Raw genomic sequence first — 20,488 nt, forward strand, 5'->3', positions numbered from 1 at the left:
ACCATGCCCGCATGTCCACTGTGAAGTTCTTTCAGCACTTTCTTTCCGAATTTTTCAGGGACTATTACGCAACGTCTCCACATGATGCATCCTTGGCACAGTGAAAATTTGTTCCAGCTGTAGAGATGTGTAATCCGTGTTAGCGGCGAACACATCTACGGACTACCAGCTTGGACGACTCAATAAAGAGAGATATCACAGCGAATCTGATGTTTCACTTCTGGTTGTTTATTCTGCCATTTTTTGATGTTCACATACATTTAATCCTCGTCGCCATTGTAGAGTTGTGTAATTCGTGAAGATCTCGTCAGTCAGAGTGGTAGATACCTGGTTGATGGTGATCAATTTGAGCATGGATGCAGTCTCAAAACTCAGCAAGTTGCCTGTGTTTGACTTCACGATGAAAAATTCTGCATCACAGTGTGTGTTGTTTCGTCTGGAGAGGCACATTTACAATGCCAATGACTGGAATGGGCTCATCTGATCCGTACGGAAAAATGTGTGAATGGGCCTTATGCAGTTTGAACTTGTGCGTGGTTTTCAGGTCATGGAATGTGGGCGCATCCATGATATTTACTCACCTTTGCCAACTTTTCGGCAAGCATGTTCTCTTGAGAATGGTGAGAACATGCTTGCATAGTTCGGGGCCTTTTCGGGGCCAAACACATACCTGAGAAAGAATAATTTATGTGGTGCACCGTTAAGCCTTCTACCACCCAATTTCCATGCCTGTGAGTATTGCAGTACTCACTGTCGTAGGAGAGTCCAGCTAAGAATGAAGCGTAACACTGTAATCTAGCTGCAGTTATTGCAGGTATGCCCTTCTTCGGATTCAAGGTGGAAACAAGGGGTTGATGGTTTGTGATCAGCGAAAAGTTCCGTTCATAGAGATACATGTAGAAATGTTTCACACCCCACACAATCGCTAGGCTTCCTTGTCAGTCCTTTTCTGCAGTGTTCAGCGATCCTGATGCAGATGCGATTGGTCGGTCATTCCCATCTGGCATGACATGAGAGAGCACTGTCCCTAATCCATAGGGTGACACATCCGTGGCGAGAGAGAGTGGGAGTTATGGGTTGTAGTGATCAAGAGCTTGCTCGGATGCGATCAGTTTCTTGGCATTTTTAAACGCATTTTCACATGTTTCATCTCATTTCCATTTCTGGTCTTTTCCGAGGGGTGCATTTAGGGGATGAATGACAGTCACAAGATTTGGTAGGAATCTGTGGTAGTAGTTCACGAGGCCCAAGAATGACCGTAGCTGTGACACGTTGGTAGGCCTTTCCGCTTCTTTCGCAAGAAACGGCCACAGAACACGATCTCATCCTTGAAAAATTCCCGCTTTTTCAAGTTCGCTTGAAGTTCGTACTCTTTCAGTTGATGTAACACTTTTGCTAGATTTTTGAGATGCTCTTCGTCTGTTCTGCCGATGATGATCATATCATCCAGCATGCATTGCATGTTCAGAATTCCCTGGAGGACTTGGTCCATTGTTTTCTGCCAGATCGCAGGGGCTGATGCGACTCCAATTACCAGCCGGTTGTATTCTTACAGCCTTCTGTGAGTGTTGATGGTCAACAGTTTCCCCAATTCTTGTAGAGTTTCATTGAATGGTATGCCTGCAGAAGATAAATTTTCGTGAGGTGCTGTCCTCTGGCTAAATTCGCGAAAATGTCCTGAATTTGTGGAAGTGGATACTGCTCCACTTCCAGGACTAGTTTGACAATAACTTTGTACATGTAGTCACTGCAGAGCCGAACATTGCCATTTGGTTTCATTATGGATAAGATCGGGGTTACCCAGTCTGAATGTGCAACTTGAGTGATGATATCATCTTGTTCCAGGCAGTCTAGTTCCATATCAAATTTTTTCTTCATGCCATAGGGTACTTGACGAGCCAGGCAAAATTTAGGCGTGGTATTCTCCTTTAGTAATAATTTTGCCTCCATGCCTCCAAGTTCACCGATTTCATCTTGGACGATGGAGTCATGTTTTTTTCAGCAAAGCTTGCTGCTCCTCTTGTTTGGACTTAGATTTAATTTAGAGCTTTTTGAATTAACTCCATTTGATTTTCAAGACACGTAACTAGCTGCGACCAAAACAAGGGACTTGTGGCAGATTCAGTCACTATATACTTTCAGATTGGCATTTTGTCCATCAATCGCTACATTTACCTCAGCCACACCAGTTGGTTTCATCAGCTCACCTGAAAATGTTTTCAGAGTCACACTTGTCAGTTTGAGTTTTGGTCATGGCGCCAGCTGTGCGAAGGTTGATTTGGGCATGACAGACACAGCGGCCCCCGTATCTAACTCCATTTGCACTGGCTGTCCATCATTGGAAGGGGTGACGAACATGGCATACGATTTGCTTCCCATGGATCCTACTATCGTAACTGCAGAGAGCTTGATTTCATCATCCTCACTTTCACAAATTTCTTTCCTTTGGGTGTACTCTTTGAGCCACCATGCGTTGCTTGCTGCCTTTGTTTGCTCTTGCCACCGCAACACACGCTTTGGATGTGCCCTTGTTTTCCGCATTCCCTACATTCTGCATTCTTGAAATAGCACTTTTCCTGCAGATGATTACTTTTCCACTCCAGTATTAAACTTGCTACAGCTGCTGCTTGCTGAAGCCCTTAATTGTATGTTTATGGAAAATGCGCTACAGTGCACTCCCGTTATAACGAACACGGTTATAATGAAATTCTGGTTACATCGAAATAGAAATTCAGGCCAGAACATTATCCTCTCTTTGTTTTCTTATTATTTATTTGTTCGGTTATGACGAAATTTTGATATAACGAAAGGAAATTGCTGGTCCGGAGGACTTCGTTATAATGGGAGTCCACTGTATATAAATGCATTATTATGATTATGATTACTGTAGCCCTGATTTTCAAACTGAAATATTCACAGAAATCAATTATTGTTACTTTATTTATTTACAGCTTATATTAAGCATTGGCATTTAGAATTTGCTGCAAATGTGTGTTCTGCTCAATTTATCATCTCGGTAAATTTAAGCCCTGTTTTAACAGACCTTATGGCGACAACATCATGACAACATCCGGAGAACTAAATTCCTTGTCTCAAGACAATAAAACAGCAGGAGATTACAAGAGCAAAAAGCAAAAGTTTCCACGACAACATCTGACCATCAACTATTTTTAACAGGCAGGGTGGAAAGAGATTATCCGGATGCTGCCATGGTAACTCTAGTTTGTTAGATTTATTTCAACCTTTGGAGTCACTGTGAAATTCTGGGGTGTTGTTGTGTTTGTTTGTTTGTTTGTTGTTGTTGTTGTTGTTGTTGTTTTTTTTTTTGGGGGGGGTAATTCCTGTGTATGCCAATTTTCCTGTTCCAACATATTTGTGTTGAGCGTACAGAAGCTTGGAGCAGTTATGCGATATGGCAAATTCTTTCCTGTTCTGTAGCTCTATTCACTAACCAATTACAAACTTGCATATACACTGTATTGACTTTGGTTGGACTTGAGATAGGCTTTGCTTCTTGCTGTGTTGAAGAAGCATACGTATCAATCAAATATTGCTTCAGTGCGTAGAGTAGCTGTCAGAGCTTTGACGTAGCAAAGTGTGTTGCTATGAGTGACATCTGGGCCCTGTTTTTATCTAAAGATATTATCGATAATAAATTTCCTTACCACACAGGCTGCCATAGACTTATGATAGAAATCAACTACATGTATATAATCAATTATAACTCTTCATAAAATAGGGATCTGGTAAGTTAACAAATCCCAAACACATTGTATTTCTATCACTTCATTGCAGACTACATGTATTGCTCGTGTGTTCTTGAATATTTACGTCTGGAGGTGTGATGAAACAACTTCAATTGAATGCAGTTTTGATACTGGTACAGTTCATAACCAAGAATTTTGCATGAACAACAGAGAACTTGTCATTTACAAAGGAATGTGAATATAAATCATTGTTATCAAAATATACCATTTCTCTGTGGAGTGTTTTGTTCCCAAATCAATACACTTGGATGTGCTGCTGGTTTGTTTTGATGTGACAAATGACTTTTATTGTAAAATGAAACAACTCTCACAAATACACCTTGTAGAATAATCCAACCACTGCACAGATATGCTTTCACACACACGCACACACACACACACACACACACACACACACACACGCACAGAGAGAGAGAGAGAGGCAAAGTAGATGTAATATATCATATGGACACCACATATGGCATTGAGACAGACAAATCATTTGACTAATTTAAATTGCATTTAAGTTTGAAATTTAATCATAATTCATCTGTGACACTGTACAGCTATAGTTTACACACCATAGATACACCTGTATATATACAAATCTACATAAAGTCACATCTGGAAATAAGTGCACATCTTTAACACCATTAGACATGGATTACAATACATTGTAGCATTGCTGACAAATAACATTTGACATACTGTTCAGAAACACATAGGACTTCTGTAGCACTCATAGGTTACATTGTACAATTACAATAGTTGTAGTGGTGTTGCTATCATTGTTCTGAATGTAAAGATGTGAAATTCGCTCCTTAATTCTATCACAAGTGTCTATATTTTTTTTTACCCTGCCAAGTAAACTACATACCAAGTTATGAGAATTTGGATTAGATGAAGAATACAGTCAACCCCATGTAAGTTGATGGGCATGAGGAAAACACATCAACTTAAGATGGTATTTTACTTCTGTGTTTACAGAGGAGTAAAACAAGTATGAATGTATTTTCGTTGATTATTTGACATACCATGGTGTGGGCCGTAACATATGAAAACTCTTGGATCATCAAATGGTTCCTTAGATACATACAATTTAGACCTAGAACAGCAGTCTGTTGTACTAAATCATACATCGTAGTTTCATTTTTGAGTGCACTGTAATACCACTGGTAGAAATGACATTTGTTTTGTTGTTGTTGCTATTGCAGTACCTTTCTCATAAAAACAAAGAAGGCTTTAGCCTCTGAATCATACAATTTACATGATTGAATACAGTGTACATGTACTTGTATACTTCCAGAAGAATCAAGGTGTTACAACAGGCTCTATACAGTTCCATTATCTGCACATTTTCCTTTGGACGGACACAGACACATAGACACACAGACACACACACACACACACACACACACACAGACTTCATGAGTACAGACAGTATATTTGCATACAACACATTTACATTTTGTGACCAAATTCACGAAGATTTTTAAGGCTATGTCTGATGCAAAACTGATCTTCATTTGTGTATTTTCTTTTTTAAATGATGTCATACACGGTTAAGTGCAATTCAGACATCATGACTGATGGAGAAAGCAAATTTCAAGCACTGTAAACTTTTTTACAATATAATTACTATCATTAATGTGATGGTTCTGAAAATAATCATAGAGAATGAAAGTTTAGTAGTTCCCGGGTAGTATTCATATGGTTTCTGTATTGTTTTACTACTCATTTTTTTTTTCTGAATACAGTCAACCTTGGCTAAGTCGAATCTATTTGGACTGAAGAAATAGTTTCAACTACGAGAAAATTTGGCCCGTAAGGGATTAAAATCAATTGAATATAAAGAGAAGACTTGAAAAAACAAAAAAAACCTTCAACTTAGGGGATTATTAGACTTATGTGACGTCGACTTAAGCAAGGTTGACTGCACTGTATTTCTGTCTTGGGTACATTCTACATTGATAGAGTGGGCAACCAAAATAATGCACTGATAGATACATCTGCACGCATTTGCAGTACAACTTAAGCTTACACCAGACAGTAAACTCTATCTCTCAGTAACAGGTGAAAAACAATTTGTATCAAAGTCAAGCATGACACTTGGACCGTTGCACAAAAGTTTACTATCACAATTTGTCAAATCCATGTACCTCATGTCTCTTGTCACACATCACCATACCTCATCACCACAACAAAACACTGACGTGTAAATATTTGTATCTCTACTCTGAAAGGACAGCCTTCAATAAAATTCATGCTCATTGGCTCACATCAAATAACACTTGCAGAACCGCTGTCAAGGATGGTTCTTATAAAGTCTCAAATACGATGTAGTTCATATAGTATGGGTCAAAATAAAAATCGCAGATGTCTTCTAATACTCTGCTACACCAGACACATGCAAAACTGAGTTACCCATTTCACACTGACTGCACATAATAAAGCCGTTGGTTGCACCCCTTATAATCAAAAGAAGCAAAATTTGGTTGTTTATCAGCAACTAACACTGAGGAATTTCTCCATCTACGTTTCATACTGAAAGGCAAAGTAACATCCTATCAAAATTATGAAGGTGCATCTCTAACATCGGGTAGCTCTTCTAGACTTGTAAGCACAGAAGCAGGGGATCCACTAGTATTTTGACAGGAGAGCATTTCAGACTGAATCAAGTATATTGACTAACCATCACTGAAGTATCAGGAAATGAGAAGGCAACTGCTTCTAGCATGAATGTGGGAAGGAGGGGGTGAGGACGCAAACTTTGCTCAAAGTTTCACTAATGAATAGTAGAAGTTTCACACAGGGTTCACAGGAGGTTAGAGAGATACTTTTGACTGGCAATTGAAGAGCTGAAGAAGGTGCCCTAGAAATAGCCTGGCCAGACATGTGGTATGCCCAGTACGAGACAAAGGCCTCATTCTCTGTGGATTTTCTTCACAACAAGGCAAAATGTTTCTTGAGTTGAGAGAAGAGCTCCTTGGAGTCACAGTGCTCGGGATAAGCCTCGACAGCTCTCTTGACTGACCCGTAGCTGCTCTGTAAATCACCAACCTATTGGACAGTCACATGGTAAGAGAACAGAAAATGGAATGTCATCAGACTATGATGTTCATGGTAGGAAATATGATGGGAATATAGGTGCTATACATACAATAAATTTGATGATAGTACGGTGATAACTTCATTCTCATCTTGGAACATATCATCATTTTGTTTTATACATGTTTAACTACAGTGGAAACTCAATATAAAGAGATCTGATATATTAAAGGGATCGTATAGTTTTGGTTGAGACCTAATTTTAGGTTTCTAACATTTTTGGTGAGATAATGAGAAACCTCTTATGAAATATGAAAGAGCATGTAATTCTATGAGGAATTCAACGTTTATTTGATGAAAATTGGTTTTGAAATGGCTGAGATATCCAAAAAGAGCGATTCTTATGAAGTGTGGGACCCATACTTTATTACGATCGCTTTGTTTTACTTTGTTTTTGGATGTTTCAGTCATTCCAAACCAGATTTTCATCAAATAAACTTTGAATTCCTCTTAACCTTAAAAAGACTGGGCTATTTTGGTAGCTCGAAAGACTGGGGGGGGGGGGGGGACCTAAAGGGCCCCCCCTTAAGATCTCGGCCGTGGATCGCGCGATTGCCACGGAAATTAGCACAATGGTAGTGTGCAATGTAATCTACAAGATCGTATATCTAAATTTTCCAAAATAGTCTTCTTTTATTTTATTTTGATTAATTATGCTAATTCATGCGAGAAATCAGACTTTTTGATCTAAATCAGTAAATAAAGCTCCAAAAGTGCTCATTTTTGGTGGAGATATTCTTTGTGGCATTCTTAGCAAACATCCTTGAAAAAAAATTCGGTATCAAAATCAATTTCTTATTTATTTTATTGTTTTATGAATTTCTTATGTATTTCTTTGTTTTTTTGACCTTTCGTTTTTGTTGTTTTTTTCAGCAAAATTTTTGGCAGACCCTTTTTGAAGCATAATACTACTAAAACAAATTGATTTTAGCCATTGAGAGTAAAAATAAGCATATTTATATGAACCATGTGATAAAACTCAATTTGTATTGACTTTGTACACAAAATCACATTTTTGAGCCATTTTCGGTCTCACGTGCATGTACAAAAAGTTATGTAACTTCAGAACCGTACCCCCGGGCGTCACAAATTTGGTGTCAAAATGTGCGGGAAACTCGAAAGAAAAAAGTCATAGAGCATCGCGGCGAGAGCATTGCGTGTTGCTGAGTAATCGCGCGATATGTCGAGGGGGGGCCTTTTAGGCCCCCCCCCCAGTCTTTTTAGGGTTAAAATTGTATGTTCTGTACTACATCATAAGTGTTATCTTGGTATCTCGCAAAAAGTTAAAAACCCAATTCTCATCTCCACCAAAACTGTACCATCCCTTTAAACTAATTTCTCTGGTCCTAAAAAAAAAATGCCTTATTTTGAATTGTTCATTGACAACTGATAAAACAAAATATCTGATATGACAAACAACATTTTCTGGTCCCAAGGACCTTGTTATAACGAGTTTCCACTGTATCCTTGAGTTTCATAAAGACATCAATTAAAAACCAGACAGCAGTCCAGGCTGTGAAATGACTAAATCGAACGTGTCAAAGTGAATGGTTTGACTTGATTCAACTTAATTTGATGCTTATTGTCCTTTGACAGATTCTTTTTTCCTCACTGGATTACACAATCAAATCACAATTAAATCACATATAACACATCAATGTCACAAATGACATTTATACAAACATACCTAAATCATAATAATAACAAGGCAAGTGCCATAATGTGTCTCGCCCATTCGCGTACAAGAAATTGTAGGCGAATGGGATATAACAGATTAAAAAAAGAGATATAACAGATAAAAAGAGATATAAAAGGGTATAAATTTATGGCAAAAATGAAACATGCCATAAAAACTTAACATTGGGCCCTTAAAGTTCGTTGACCCCTGCCTGTAACCTTTGACCTTGTGGTGATCATCTACTCCCCAAGGGACATCTACCATCCAAGTTTGGTCACAAACGGACCTATGGATCAAAAGTTATGACCCATAATAGAAACGAGCCATAAAAACTTAACATTGGGCTCTAAAAGTTCATTGACCCATGCTTGTGACCATTGACCTTGTGGTGACCATCCACTCCCCAAGGGACATCTACCATCCAAGTTTAGTCACAAATGGAGTTATGGATCAAAAGTTATGACCCATAATAGAAATGCGCCATAAAAACTTAACATTGGGCCCTAAAAGTTCGTTGACCCCTGCCTGTAACCTTTGACCTTGTGGTGATCATCTACTCCCCAAGGGACATCTACCATCCAAGTTTGGTCACAAACGGACCTATGGATCAAAAGTTATGACCCATAATAGAAACGAGCCATAAAAACTTAACATTGGGCTCTAAAAGTTCGTTAACCCATGCTTGTGACCATTGACCTTGTGGTGACCATCCACTCCCCAAGGGACATCTACCATCCAAGTTTAGTCACAAATGGAGTTATGGATCAAAAGTTATGACCCATAATAGAAACACGCCATAAAACTTAACATTGGGCTCTAAAAGTTCGTTGACCCATGCTTGTGACCTTTGACCTTGTGGTGATCATCCACTCCCCAAGGGACATCTACCATCCAAGTTTGGTCACAAACGGACCTATGGATCAAAAGTTATGACCCATAATAGAAACGAGCCATAAAAACTTAACATTGGGCTCTAAAAGTTCGTTGACCCATGCTTGTCATCACTGACCTTGTGGTGACCATCCACTCCCCAAGGGACATCTACCATCCAAGTTTAGTCACAGATGGAGTTATGGATCAAAAGTTATGACCCATAATAGAAACGCGCCATAAAAACTTAACATTGGGCCCTTAAAGTTCGTTGACCCCTGCCTGTAACCTTTGACCTTGTGGTGATCATCCACTCCCCAAGGGACATCTACCATCCAAGTTTAGTCACAAATGGAGTTATGGATCAAAAGTTATGACCCATAATAGAAATGCGCCATAAAAACTTAACATTGGGCCCTAAAAGTTCGTTGACCCCTGCTTGTGACCTTTGACCTACTGGTGATCATCCACTCCGCAAGGAACATCTACCATCCAAGTTTAGTCACAAATGGAGTTATGGATCTAAAGTTATGACCCATAATAGAAATGCGCCATAAAAAACTTAACATTGGGCTCTAAAAGTTCGTTGACCCCTGCCTGTGAGCTTTGACCTTGAGGTGACCTTCATATATGGTAAAATGTGAAACTTTGTATGACCCCTCTTCCCTCGAAGTTTGATTGCAATTGAAGCCCAGAGTAAAGAGTTATTGAAGTTTTTGTAGCGTTACGGACAGACGACGGACGGACGGACGGACGGACGGACGACGGACAGACGCCGCAGGCGATCCCTTAGTCTCCCCACACCTCCGGTGGGCTCGACAAAAACTACTCTGTCATGGCTTCTGGTAAATTAATCACTCACAACATGCTGCTCTTAGTCTTGCTCACTCGTGACACATTTGAAAAGTAAACTCCATGGCAAATAAATCAGTATCTACACTTGTTTTACTTGAACCTGACAACAAAAACTAGGCATGAGAATTTATATGAGGTGCAATGCATTTCAGGAAACCAGCCACAGTGATGAAAACAAACCTGGTCAGAGAGGGAGGCGAAGTTATAGTGGGGCTCAAACATATGGGGCGCCATCATTTGGGCTGCCTGGAAAAAGGCTCGGGCCTACGAGGAAAACACAAACAAATGGAAAAAATCAAACAATAAATCATAAATAATCATAAATGCTTATCTCAAATGTACTGAACCATGGCAGACCTTCTTCACTGATAATCCCAGAAACTTGTGTTTCTCTGCTAAGTGGCATGTGTACATAATTGACATCTAGGTATCGAGCATCTAGCAGCAAAGTTGACGGTAAGCACCACATTTTAATTTAGGTGCTAAAAAAATATTAAAAGGTTAATACTAGAGATCACAACCAGCCTATAATAGAGTCTTTAAAGGACAAGTCCACCTTCATATACATAAGGATTGAAAGAATGCAGCAATATTAGGAGAACACACCAGTGAAAGTTTGAGGAAAATTGGACAATCCGTTCAAAAGTTACGAATATTTTAAGTATCTGCGCAGTCACTGCTGGAAGAGAAGACTACTACAGTGTATGATGTCACATGCGTACAACTCTATAAGGAAAATAAAAAGAGAATTTCACAAAACTTTACTTTTTGAATAAAGTGCACATTTCTTCAACTTGCGACTGACGTATGTTAAGGGTAATATTATCCCCCCTGCCTTCTGAAAGAGAGAAGTTGAGTGTTCTTTTGTTATTCGAGAAAAATGGAAATATGTTCAATTTTCTTTATTCTTTCTTTATATCGTTGTACTCATGTGACATCACAAGCTATAGTAGTCTTTTCATCCAGCCGTGACTGAGCAGAAACTTCAAAAATTCATAACTTTTTAACGGATTGTCCGATTTTGCTCAAACTCTCACTGATGTGTTCTACTAATATTGCTGCATTCACTCAACCCACATGTCTATGAAGGTGAACTTGTCCTTTAAGATATATAGAAGTCTTTCTCCATTTTTTTTTTTAAATGTGTGTAATCTTGTGTTTTTTTTTACTTTGAAAACCTATAAATACACTGTGCAAAAATGAAGTGACTGACAGACTTATGACACCCCTTTGATAAGAAGGAAATCTATAAAGGTCATGTCATAAATTAAAGTAATATTTTTCTGTCATAATTAACAGTCCCTTAGTTGTGAAGGGTCACTGTCAAAAGGGGATAGCGACACTTCACAGTATAGCGAGATTCACACAACTTCCGAGATTGACCTCTGACCTGATCAACATGACCTTTCCGCAGCTCCATCACCCCAAGATTGTTGTAGGCTTCAGGGTGGTCGTTATTTGAAGCCAGGCACAATTTGAAGCACTGCATTGCCAGACCCGTATCTCCAATACCCTGAAGAACAAAAACGTAACAGACATCACCACATGATGAAACACATTACAGCTAGGAAGTTGCCAGAAAGGACAGAAAGGCGTTGGAACATACACATGCACACAACACATGCACACAACACACAACACACAAAACATCTCTTGCCTTCTCTCTCTCTCCCTCTCTCTCTCTCTCTCTCTCTCTAATGAATGAATGAATGAATGAATGAATGAATGAATGAATGAATGAATGAATGAATGAATGAATGAATGAATGAATGAATGAATGAATGAATGAATGAATGAATGAATGAATGAATGAATGAATGAATGAATGGATGGATGAATGAATACATGCCCTTCCATTTCCCACTTATTTTTTTAAATGTGAAATTCTGAATCTACCTATCAAATTGGTAAGCTTTATGCTGCCAAGAGGATGAATTCTCTCTTATTCTTACCACTTCCAAAGAAAATGCACTGACCTTCTAAAATTATGAGATATCTCACTCCAAAACCATTTCCTTGATTTGAATTTTCAGTCTTACCTAATGATGACATCTGAAACAGAAGATATCTGATCACAGGCACATTTGAAAACATTCATGTGGGCTTCATATTAGCTTATTTCGAAAATGCTGCTAATGCTTGAATACAAAATTCCAGACAGTTTTTACGTCTACTTTCCACACCAACATTTGAAATAATTTCTTACATTTGAAATATGATGTATCTTAAAACCCACTGGTAGTGGTCAACTCCTGTTGAGAGATTCTTCGGCTGTGTGTGTACTTACACTGTGATCACTGATAAAGCTATACACTAATTTGTTAGAGGGATTCTCAAATACATTTGAGCTGGGCCAGCACCCGTATCCAAGGTAACCTCATGCCACTTGGTCTTTAAGTATTAAAGGAGAGAATAGTAACAGGATGTAGCACATACCATTGCTACTTGACCGACGTTGTACCAAACTTCAGCTGTGGTGGCGTCATCATTGGAGAGAGACAGCGCCCTCTCAAAAGAAGAGAGGGTCATGTCATACTGCTGTGCATAGAAACAGCACAAGCCCAAGTTGTTGAAGAGCTCCGCATTGTAGACGCCCATCTGGAGCAGTCTCCTGTTGGCAAAAGGTCAGAAAAAGATTGACTTTGTGATGGAAATAGAAGTGAAGTACCACTGGAAACACAAATATCATAGCAGATAACCCTGTACATGTATCATATGCATTCTCATCATTGCACATTGATTTTGATTATACTGGCATCAGTTTTCTCCTTATCTCAACAAACTTTGTCATTCAAGAGAAAAAGCCTCTTTTTCTCACGGGTTAGAACTACTGCACAATGAATGCGGGAAGAGTGAATGATGTGATATCTAATTGAATAGACACACACACACAAAAAGATACAGGTACAACAACCTTTAAGTCTGTTTTGACATACTGATATGTACAAAATATTTTCTGACTTGGTTAGACATCCCTTTTCATACCTCACAGCCACAAATTGCCAGGTCTCTAGGTGCCTAATGTGACAAGCAGTACACTGTATTTATCAACACAGTCATAACAGATTTAGCACATGATTCCTGCAAGCATGAAAGTCTACAGTTTTAAAGATGCCTTCTGTTTTTAGTGAGAAAGAAAAGTAATTTCTCATTTTTTTTACTATGATTACATCATCCACCTGAACAAAATCAGCTACCCACTTTGATGAATATATGATTGTTACGAATACAGTTTTACATCGTAATCCATCATATTTGCACCAAATTCAGTCATCCACTTTGCTACAAAATGAACCTATGATACCCTGGGTCACATCAACTTGAGTCACAATGTTTGCATGTGAAAAGAAAACATCCATGCCAGCATAATTCATCACATCCGTACCAAAGTCAGATGTCCATCTTGACCGTAGAAAACAACGGCAAACAAGGCATCCTATTAACATACTCTCTCTGGTATATGATAGGAAGAGGACTTACATGGGGAGGGCTAGCCATGAAGACATCTTTTCTCACCTGTAATATCTTAGCGCTATTTCTGGCTGGTCAGAGTAGAAGTGGAAATTTGCAATGCAGGCTATGGCCTCCACATGGGTGTTGTCATGCTTCAGGACTTCCTTGTAGTACTTGACAGCCTTGTTTAGATCATTCATCCCCTGAATCAGCATTAAGAATATTAAAGTAGCCTGTAGTTAGCATGCTTTGTCATTGGACACATTATTGATACACATACATAGTCAATATACATATCCACATACATGTTACATTCCTAAAGTTCATGTTTATTTTTTGCCAAGTATATGCCAAAGTACATTTGAAGATGGTGCCATAGCAGGAAGCCAGTTACCATCAACTGCAATGGTAACTATGCTTGCCTGGACTGCAAAAGTCAACAGTAACAATGGTGAGGACAACAGCAATAAAACTAATAATGATCTCTTTTAAAAATTTAATGACTGCAAACCAGGGGGGGGGGGGGGGGGGGGGTCTAGCATCAAAATACCTTGAAATAACATGTAGAAGAAAAAATTATTCCATTTCTTCGTGAAATAGTACACCTAGGATCATGAACTGAATGTTGCACCATGTGCTACATTCAAGTTACTATCATAATGAGCATGTGCCCGTTCAAGATCACTATTTGCATAGAGGGTGAGTAATTAGAGCAAATCAAGTAATTCATCACACTACTTTCAATTCAATTTATGCATACAGTTATCAAATTTTGCTAAATCATCCACTGCCATAACGACTGGGCAAGTACCTCGTATATTCTGGCTATGCCGGTCAGCAAGGCCGTCTCGTGTTCAAACTTCTCCAGCCCCTGCCCGTAGATCTCGATGGCGGTCAGCGGCTGGTCAAGCCTGACGTAGACCTTACACAGGTAGAGATAGATGTCAATGACGTCCTGCTGCTTCAGCGCAGACTTGAACTGGCGCTCGGCGTCGCGATACAGCCCCAGCCTTGTGAAGAATTTTCAACAATATATATACGGACAGTGCATGAGAAGGTGGATAGTGTGAATCCAATCCAGATCGATAGTATCTGAATATGTCACCTTAATACTCTGTGATATAAATGCATCTCCGGTCAAGGTTTGATTAATACAAAATATAGATAAGTTGATGTTCAACATAAAATTTTCAAAAGGAATGAGTAGAAACAATAAAAACTGAAAATAAGCGAGTGGATCCATTAATACGTTTATGACCTGATTACCCTATGAATATTTTGAGTCTCATAAGCTGGCTTGTGGAAGTAAGACATTCTATCCACTTGAACCTCACGCAATAATATCCACATGCATCCCCAAGTTTGCCTAATATGCTCAGATACCATATCTCTACAAATATTATCCTTGCCTGCTGTAAACACATAACATCAGCAAGCATACCTGCCCTTCCACTTCCCACTGGGCTACTATTTTGTATTTTTTCACTCAGCTTTAAGGGATACCTGTAATAGCATTTGCCCAGCTGAACTTTCCACCACCAGTCCTTAAACTGACAGGCTTCTGTGGCCTTGGCTGCTAGCTCCAGGGCATTACGCACATCATTCTCGTGATGAAAGATGTACTCAAACAGAGCCTGTGGAAGAAAAGAAGGAAACATATTGAATTCTGCAATAACTTGCAATTTTTTCTTTGTCTTTCTAATTTTTCTAGTTCACCTAGAGTCACACACACATATCCATTCATACCTTTTTATTCACTTTTCTCTCTTGTAACACTTGAAAATGAGTATATCTCCTCCTGCTCACGCTGAACTATTGCTGTAACACAAACTATGATCACTACAACGGTTTAACGCATATGAGTACCAGGGGGCAATCAAATGATTAATCTTCATTACTACACACTGGATTGATAATAACAGCCAGAGTTTTGACTTATATGAGGAGAAACAGGGTGCTAGTGTTTTGAGTAGGAAAAGCATGCCGAGAACTGCAAGGTACACAAATCCATTGTATCTGTTCGCACAAGAATAAATGATTCTCTGTCATGTCTGTAATTGATATCTCACCTAATTAGGATAAAACATAATTCTTATAATCTTTCCTGTGCAGTACTTTTCTCATACAAGACCACCCTATGGAAAAAATTTATCGCAGTACATAAGACTATAAGAGGAACATAACAGGTTTTTATAGTGACATATGCACAAGCTTGAAAGATTATCCTTTGACAAAGAAACACCAGCATATTGACAGCAAAGAAAACAACATACTACCTTCGCTAAGTTTGCTCTTGCAGCATACTTTGAAAAGTTCAATCGAGGAATGTTGATGAATGGACCGTCTGGTGTAGACAACATTGATGCCTGAAAACATCAAAAAAGAAGAAAAATGCATATTTCCAGTACGAAACATGGTAGTATGAGCCTTATAGTACACACACTGTGATATGCCTCAATGTAAAACCTGCTAGCATGCAAAACAATTTCCAGTAGTTCAATTAGAAATCAGAACAGCATTGATGATGAGCAACAACTGTGCAACAACTGTGAAGTTAACATCTTTTTCTGGTTCCCAACTAATAATGATTACATCTATGGAGACAAATTCAACACTTTGCCAAGTTGAACTATCACTTAATTAAATCTGATATATGGGTGAAGACAAAAGAAATCATCCAAGTCAACAGCTCACAATTTTCTCTTTAAGTTTCACAACAACAAAAGGTGACATTACCGTTCCCAATCTGACGAATCGGCCAGAAGCGCTCGTGACTGGACGAGCTGTGTGTGCTGTTCGGGGTGCCCTGATTGCCTGCTCCATGGTCCCAGGTCGGCCACCCTGCGTACCGGGTCGCACAAATCCGCTAAGAGGACGTCCCGATTGTGAGGTTGGCCGAACTCCAGCACTTGGGGCCCCTGCTCCAGTACCAGGCTTCTTTAGTGATGTTCCTGGCCCTATGATAGGTGATACAAAAAGAGGAAATAGAATAGTGAAAACATCAACAAAATGTGAATAATTTCTTGAATAGGTGTTGCAACCTATAAAGATAAATGACTCTTATCTGCTGAGACTTGCATTGTGTAACGTTTCTATCACCATAAATAATCAACTGCCCTACATCAACACTTGTGTTGGCCTGGATTACCATAAAGGCACAAAGAATATCTGGCCATAGCAACTGCAATACTGCCACAGAGAGAAAAAACAAAATGGGCTGAGCAGTTATTAAAAGGTCTGGACTACCAGCTAGACTATGTGGAAATTTTGCAGATACAGTCAACCTTGCTTAAAGTGAAAACTAAGTTTTGGTAAGTGCTTGAGAACCTGTCTAGCACCATTTCATTTTTTCTTGCAATATATCGAAAGAGTCCACTAAGAAACTTACCTGGCTGACGCGGTTTGCCGGAATGATGAGTCGGTTTGGAGTATTTTGAGAAAAATAATAATAGTAGGAAAACCGACTTTTATTCCAGAAGGCTCAAGACTAACTCGGTCTCGGGAAAAATTCGACCCTACTTCAGACAATTCACACGCAGTTCGTGATCGCCACCTTCTACTGGCCACTGCATAATACCAAATGAGGCCTAACTGAATGGACAGGAAAGTGCGTGCTAACGTAATCCTGTACAAACAAAACAAAAATGACAGCGCGCAGTCCTCAGTTGCTGAGACGCGCGGTCTTTGGAGTTTTTGTTGTTGTTTCGGCGCACACTAATTTTGCATGCGCGCAAAAGAGGTTTTTGATGTGCGCGTTGTAACAACTCGGACCATTACTGCGAGTAGCCAGAACACGAAGCGCCCCAGGACAACACTGTACAATCAGAGGGACAACCATTACAACTCATCCCGCCGTCACAAAGCGAAGCCGAGTTATCCCAGAGTCCGAGGTTAGCCTGGCCCCGTTAGGGTAAGTTCTGAGACTGAACCTTTTTGGTTAATATTTCGCATTTTCGTCGTTACCCATCGAATATCTTGTCATAACATCATTATCCTGCACATTTCCTAAGCATACGTTCACATTTGGGAGCGAAATTTGACAACTTTTGCAGGCGTACCAAAACTTTGTTTGGGCTTTAAGTCCACCTTACATAAGTCAAATAATCACCCAAGTTGAAGGTCCTTTAAATCCTCTTTTCCTTATATTCTATTGATTTTAATCCCTCACAAGTCAAATTTTCTCTATGCTAAAACTATTTCTTCAGTCCAAATAGACTTTAATGGGCAAGGTTGGCTATATTTCATATTTCCCAAAGTTATCAGCCATGCATTCATTCTAAATCTAAGACTTCCACCCCCTCCATACATTATTTGACAATTATGTAAAAACAATCATGCCAATCACACAGTTAGAAACTTCTATTCCAAACTATCTGTCAATCTAAAAAGCAAGCTGACATACTTGTGACTTGGGCTATGGCATTGTCATCCATTAGCATCTCAGCAATTCCCTCTTCATCCACATCCACCTCGTCAACGTACACCTGAGCAGTAAGAGCTTGCGTCTTCAGAGACCACGCAGCCTGTTCAAAGAGAAATGTTTGGACATTGTGTAATAGTAACTATGCACTGAAAAAAACATTTAGACTGATTGAACGCACAGAAAGTTTTCTCCCATGATATTCAATACATTTCTAACATATGTCAATAATATCTAACATATTTGATTACTTTGATTACCTTGAATGCAGAGCTCTATAAAACTTACTTTTCTCTGTAATACAGTGATAATCACATTGTCTCTTACACAAAATATGTCTCACAGCCCATGTGAAGAAAATCTTATCTTTACTTTCTCTTCAAATTGTGCCATGACATAAGTCATAACAGTGATTGAATAGTATAGAGCTAAATATCATTTATGACTGGATAAGCAGTGTTTTATGATCAACATGAAAATCATTGTGAATATTTGGTTTGCTTTCTTAATCTTACCTGATCATATGGATTTTTATTCAACATTTCGGTGCAAATGGTCACACAGTCTTCAAACTTCCGTCTACGGTAAAGACTCATGGCCATGAAGAGGGGATCCATGATTGTGGTAGTTGGCTTACTGCAAACAAGGTTAGGAAGGAAAACAATCATGACACATCCAAGAAAACCTGCCTAGTTAGAAGGATTACACTACAAAATCAAATTATGCACCGCAAAATATAAATTTCTGTAAATTCTGTAAGAACTTTCTTCTCAAACCACATTCTCAGAAAGAGAACTTGCTGATATATTTCATTTCATTTATTTCCACATTAAAAACAACAATCATTACATTTCAAGTCATAGTATAAACATATTCATTGTGGGGGACCAATTAAAGCCTTTCAGGCTTGTTGGGAATAGGCCCCAAAGTAAATAAAAGACTTTCTCAACTTACAATATATAGGTACAAAATATATAGAACACAAATGGTGCACAATCAAAGCAGGATGAAGAAGGAAAAAAGAAAAGAGTAAAATACTGGCAGAATATACAAAACCATGTTGCTATTACATACGGAAAAGTGCGTCTAAAATTGTTTCTGAACTGCTGTAATGATTTGTAGTTTTTCAGTTCCTTTGGTAAAGTATTCCACAAAATGGGACCTTGATAAAAAATTGTTGACTTGGCTAATTCGGTTCGATAGAGGGGAGGATGAAAATTTTGTTGGTTTCTTGTATTATAAGAATGAATACTGCTGTTGAGATGAAAAAATAGTTGTAAGGGGGCTGGTAATGCACCAAATAAATACTGATTGCATAAAAATTCCTGTTTGGAAGGAGAGTATATCTTGAATTGGTAATACATTCATTTTTTTGGAATAATGCAGAAGTTTGTGACAAATAATGTGAGTGAGTTATGATACGAATAGCTTTCTTTTGCAACAAATGAATACGTTTCACGTTCTTTTTAGGTGAATGGCCCCAGACGAGAGTACAATAACTCAAATGTGATGAAATGAAAGAATGATATAACAATTTCAACACATGCTTAGGTAAAAATTTCAGTTTTCGCAATATACCAATATTTCTCGACAGTGTGTTGCAGAGCATATTAACATGACTATTCCAAGACAGTTTATCATCCAACATAACACCTAAAAACTTTATATTTGTTACACGTTTGATCATATCACTATTATAATACAAAACGAAATTATCGGTACACTCACGGGTCCCAAATATCATAAAATTAGTTCTTCCTGCATTCAAAATTAACTTATTTGCCTGCATCCATGCATCTAATTTCTTCAATTCTATATTCATATTGTCAAATAATAATGATAGATCATTCTTACGCATAGAAATATTTGTATCATCAGCAAACAATATACAGTCAAACCTGCCTTAGCGGCCACCTGTCTATAGCGGCCACCTGTCTACAGCGGCCACTGAAAAATCCCCCCGAGAGAAAAGCCCTGTTAAAGACCCTGTTTATAGCGGCCACCTGTCTAACGCGGCCAGCGGCCACAAATTTTGTTTCCCGCGGTAGATTTTAACCTGTCTATAGCGGCCACAGAGCCGGTAATTCAGCATGTTTTTCTGATTTGTGGCCGTGCCAGACATTCATGGGCAACGTTCAGTGATCGACACCGCTGCATTCATCACTTATTCAGTCATAATAATGCACTAGCGTAAAGCTTTCTTCACGACTGTACACATGCTACTGTGCAACAATTTCATAAACACCGGCATTGTTCAATGCATGAAATACACGTGTGTATACTTACGCATAGTACATTATGTACATTAAATACTTATCGAAGTATCCAACGATGATATATGTACATGTATAGGCAATG

The 20,488-nt window shown here is 38.8% G+C and overlaps 1 protein-coding gene across 1 annotated transcript; it reads right to left on the reverse strand.

Annotated features, from left to right (window-relative positions):
- Nucleotides 1-6,385: 6,385 nt before the first annotated feature.
- Nucleotides 6,386-18,750, reverse strand: LOC139738411 (tetratricopeptide repeat protein 8-like). Its single transcript, XM_071649052.1, has 11 exons — nucleotides 18,646-18,750; nucleotides 18,113-18,233; nucleotides 16,447-16,667; nucleotides 15,987-16,076; nucleotides 15,214-15,344; nucleotides 14,522-14,720; nucleotides 13,774-13,913; nucleotides 12,694-12,868; nucleotides 11,648-11,770; nucleotides 10,438-10,521; nucleotides 6,386-6,806 (listed from the first exon to the last, which is right to left on the reverse strand). Exons 1-11 carry the CDS (start codon nucleotides 18,745-18,747, stop codon nucleotides 6,690-6,692), a joined length of 1,503 nt encoding a protein of 500 aa, XP_071505153.1. The 5' UTR covers nucleotides 18,748-18,750; the 3' UTR covers nucleotides 6,386-6,689.
- Between the last annotated feature and the right edge of the window lie 1,738 nt (nucleotides 18,751-20,488).

The sequence above is a fragment of the Diadema antillarum genome, unplaced genomic scaffold (genome assembly GCF_040938485.1).
Source record: "Diadema antillarum isolate AM-2024a unplaced genomic scaffold, OU_Dant_1.0 scf00000029, whole genome shotgun sequence".
NCBI lineage: Eukaryota > Metazoa > Echinodermata > Echinoidea > Diadematoida > Diadematidae > Diadema > Diadema antillarum.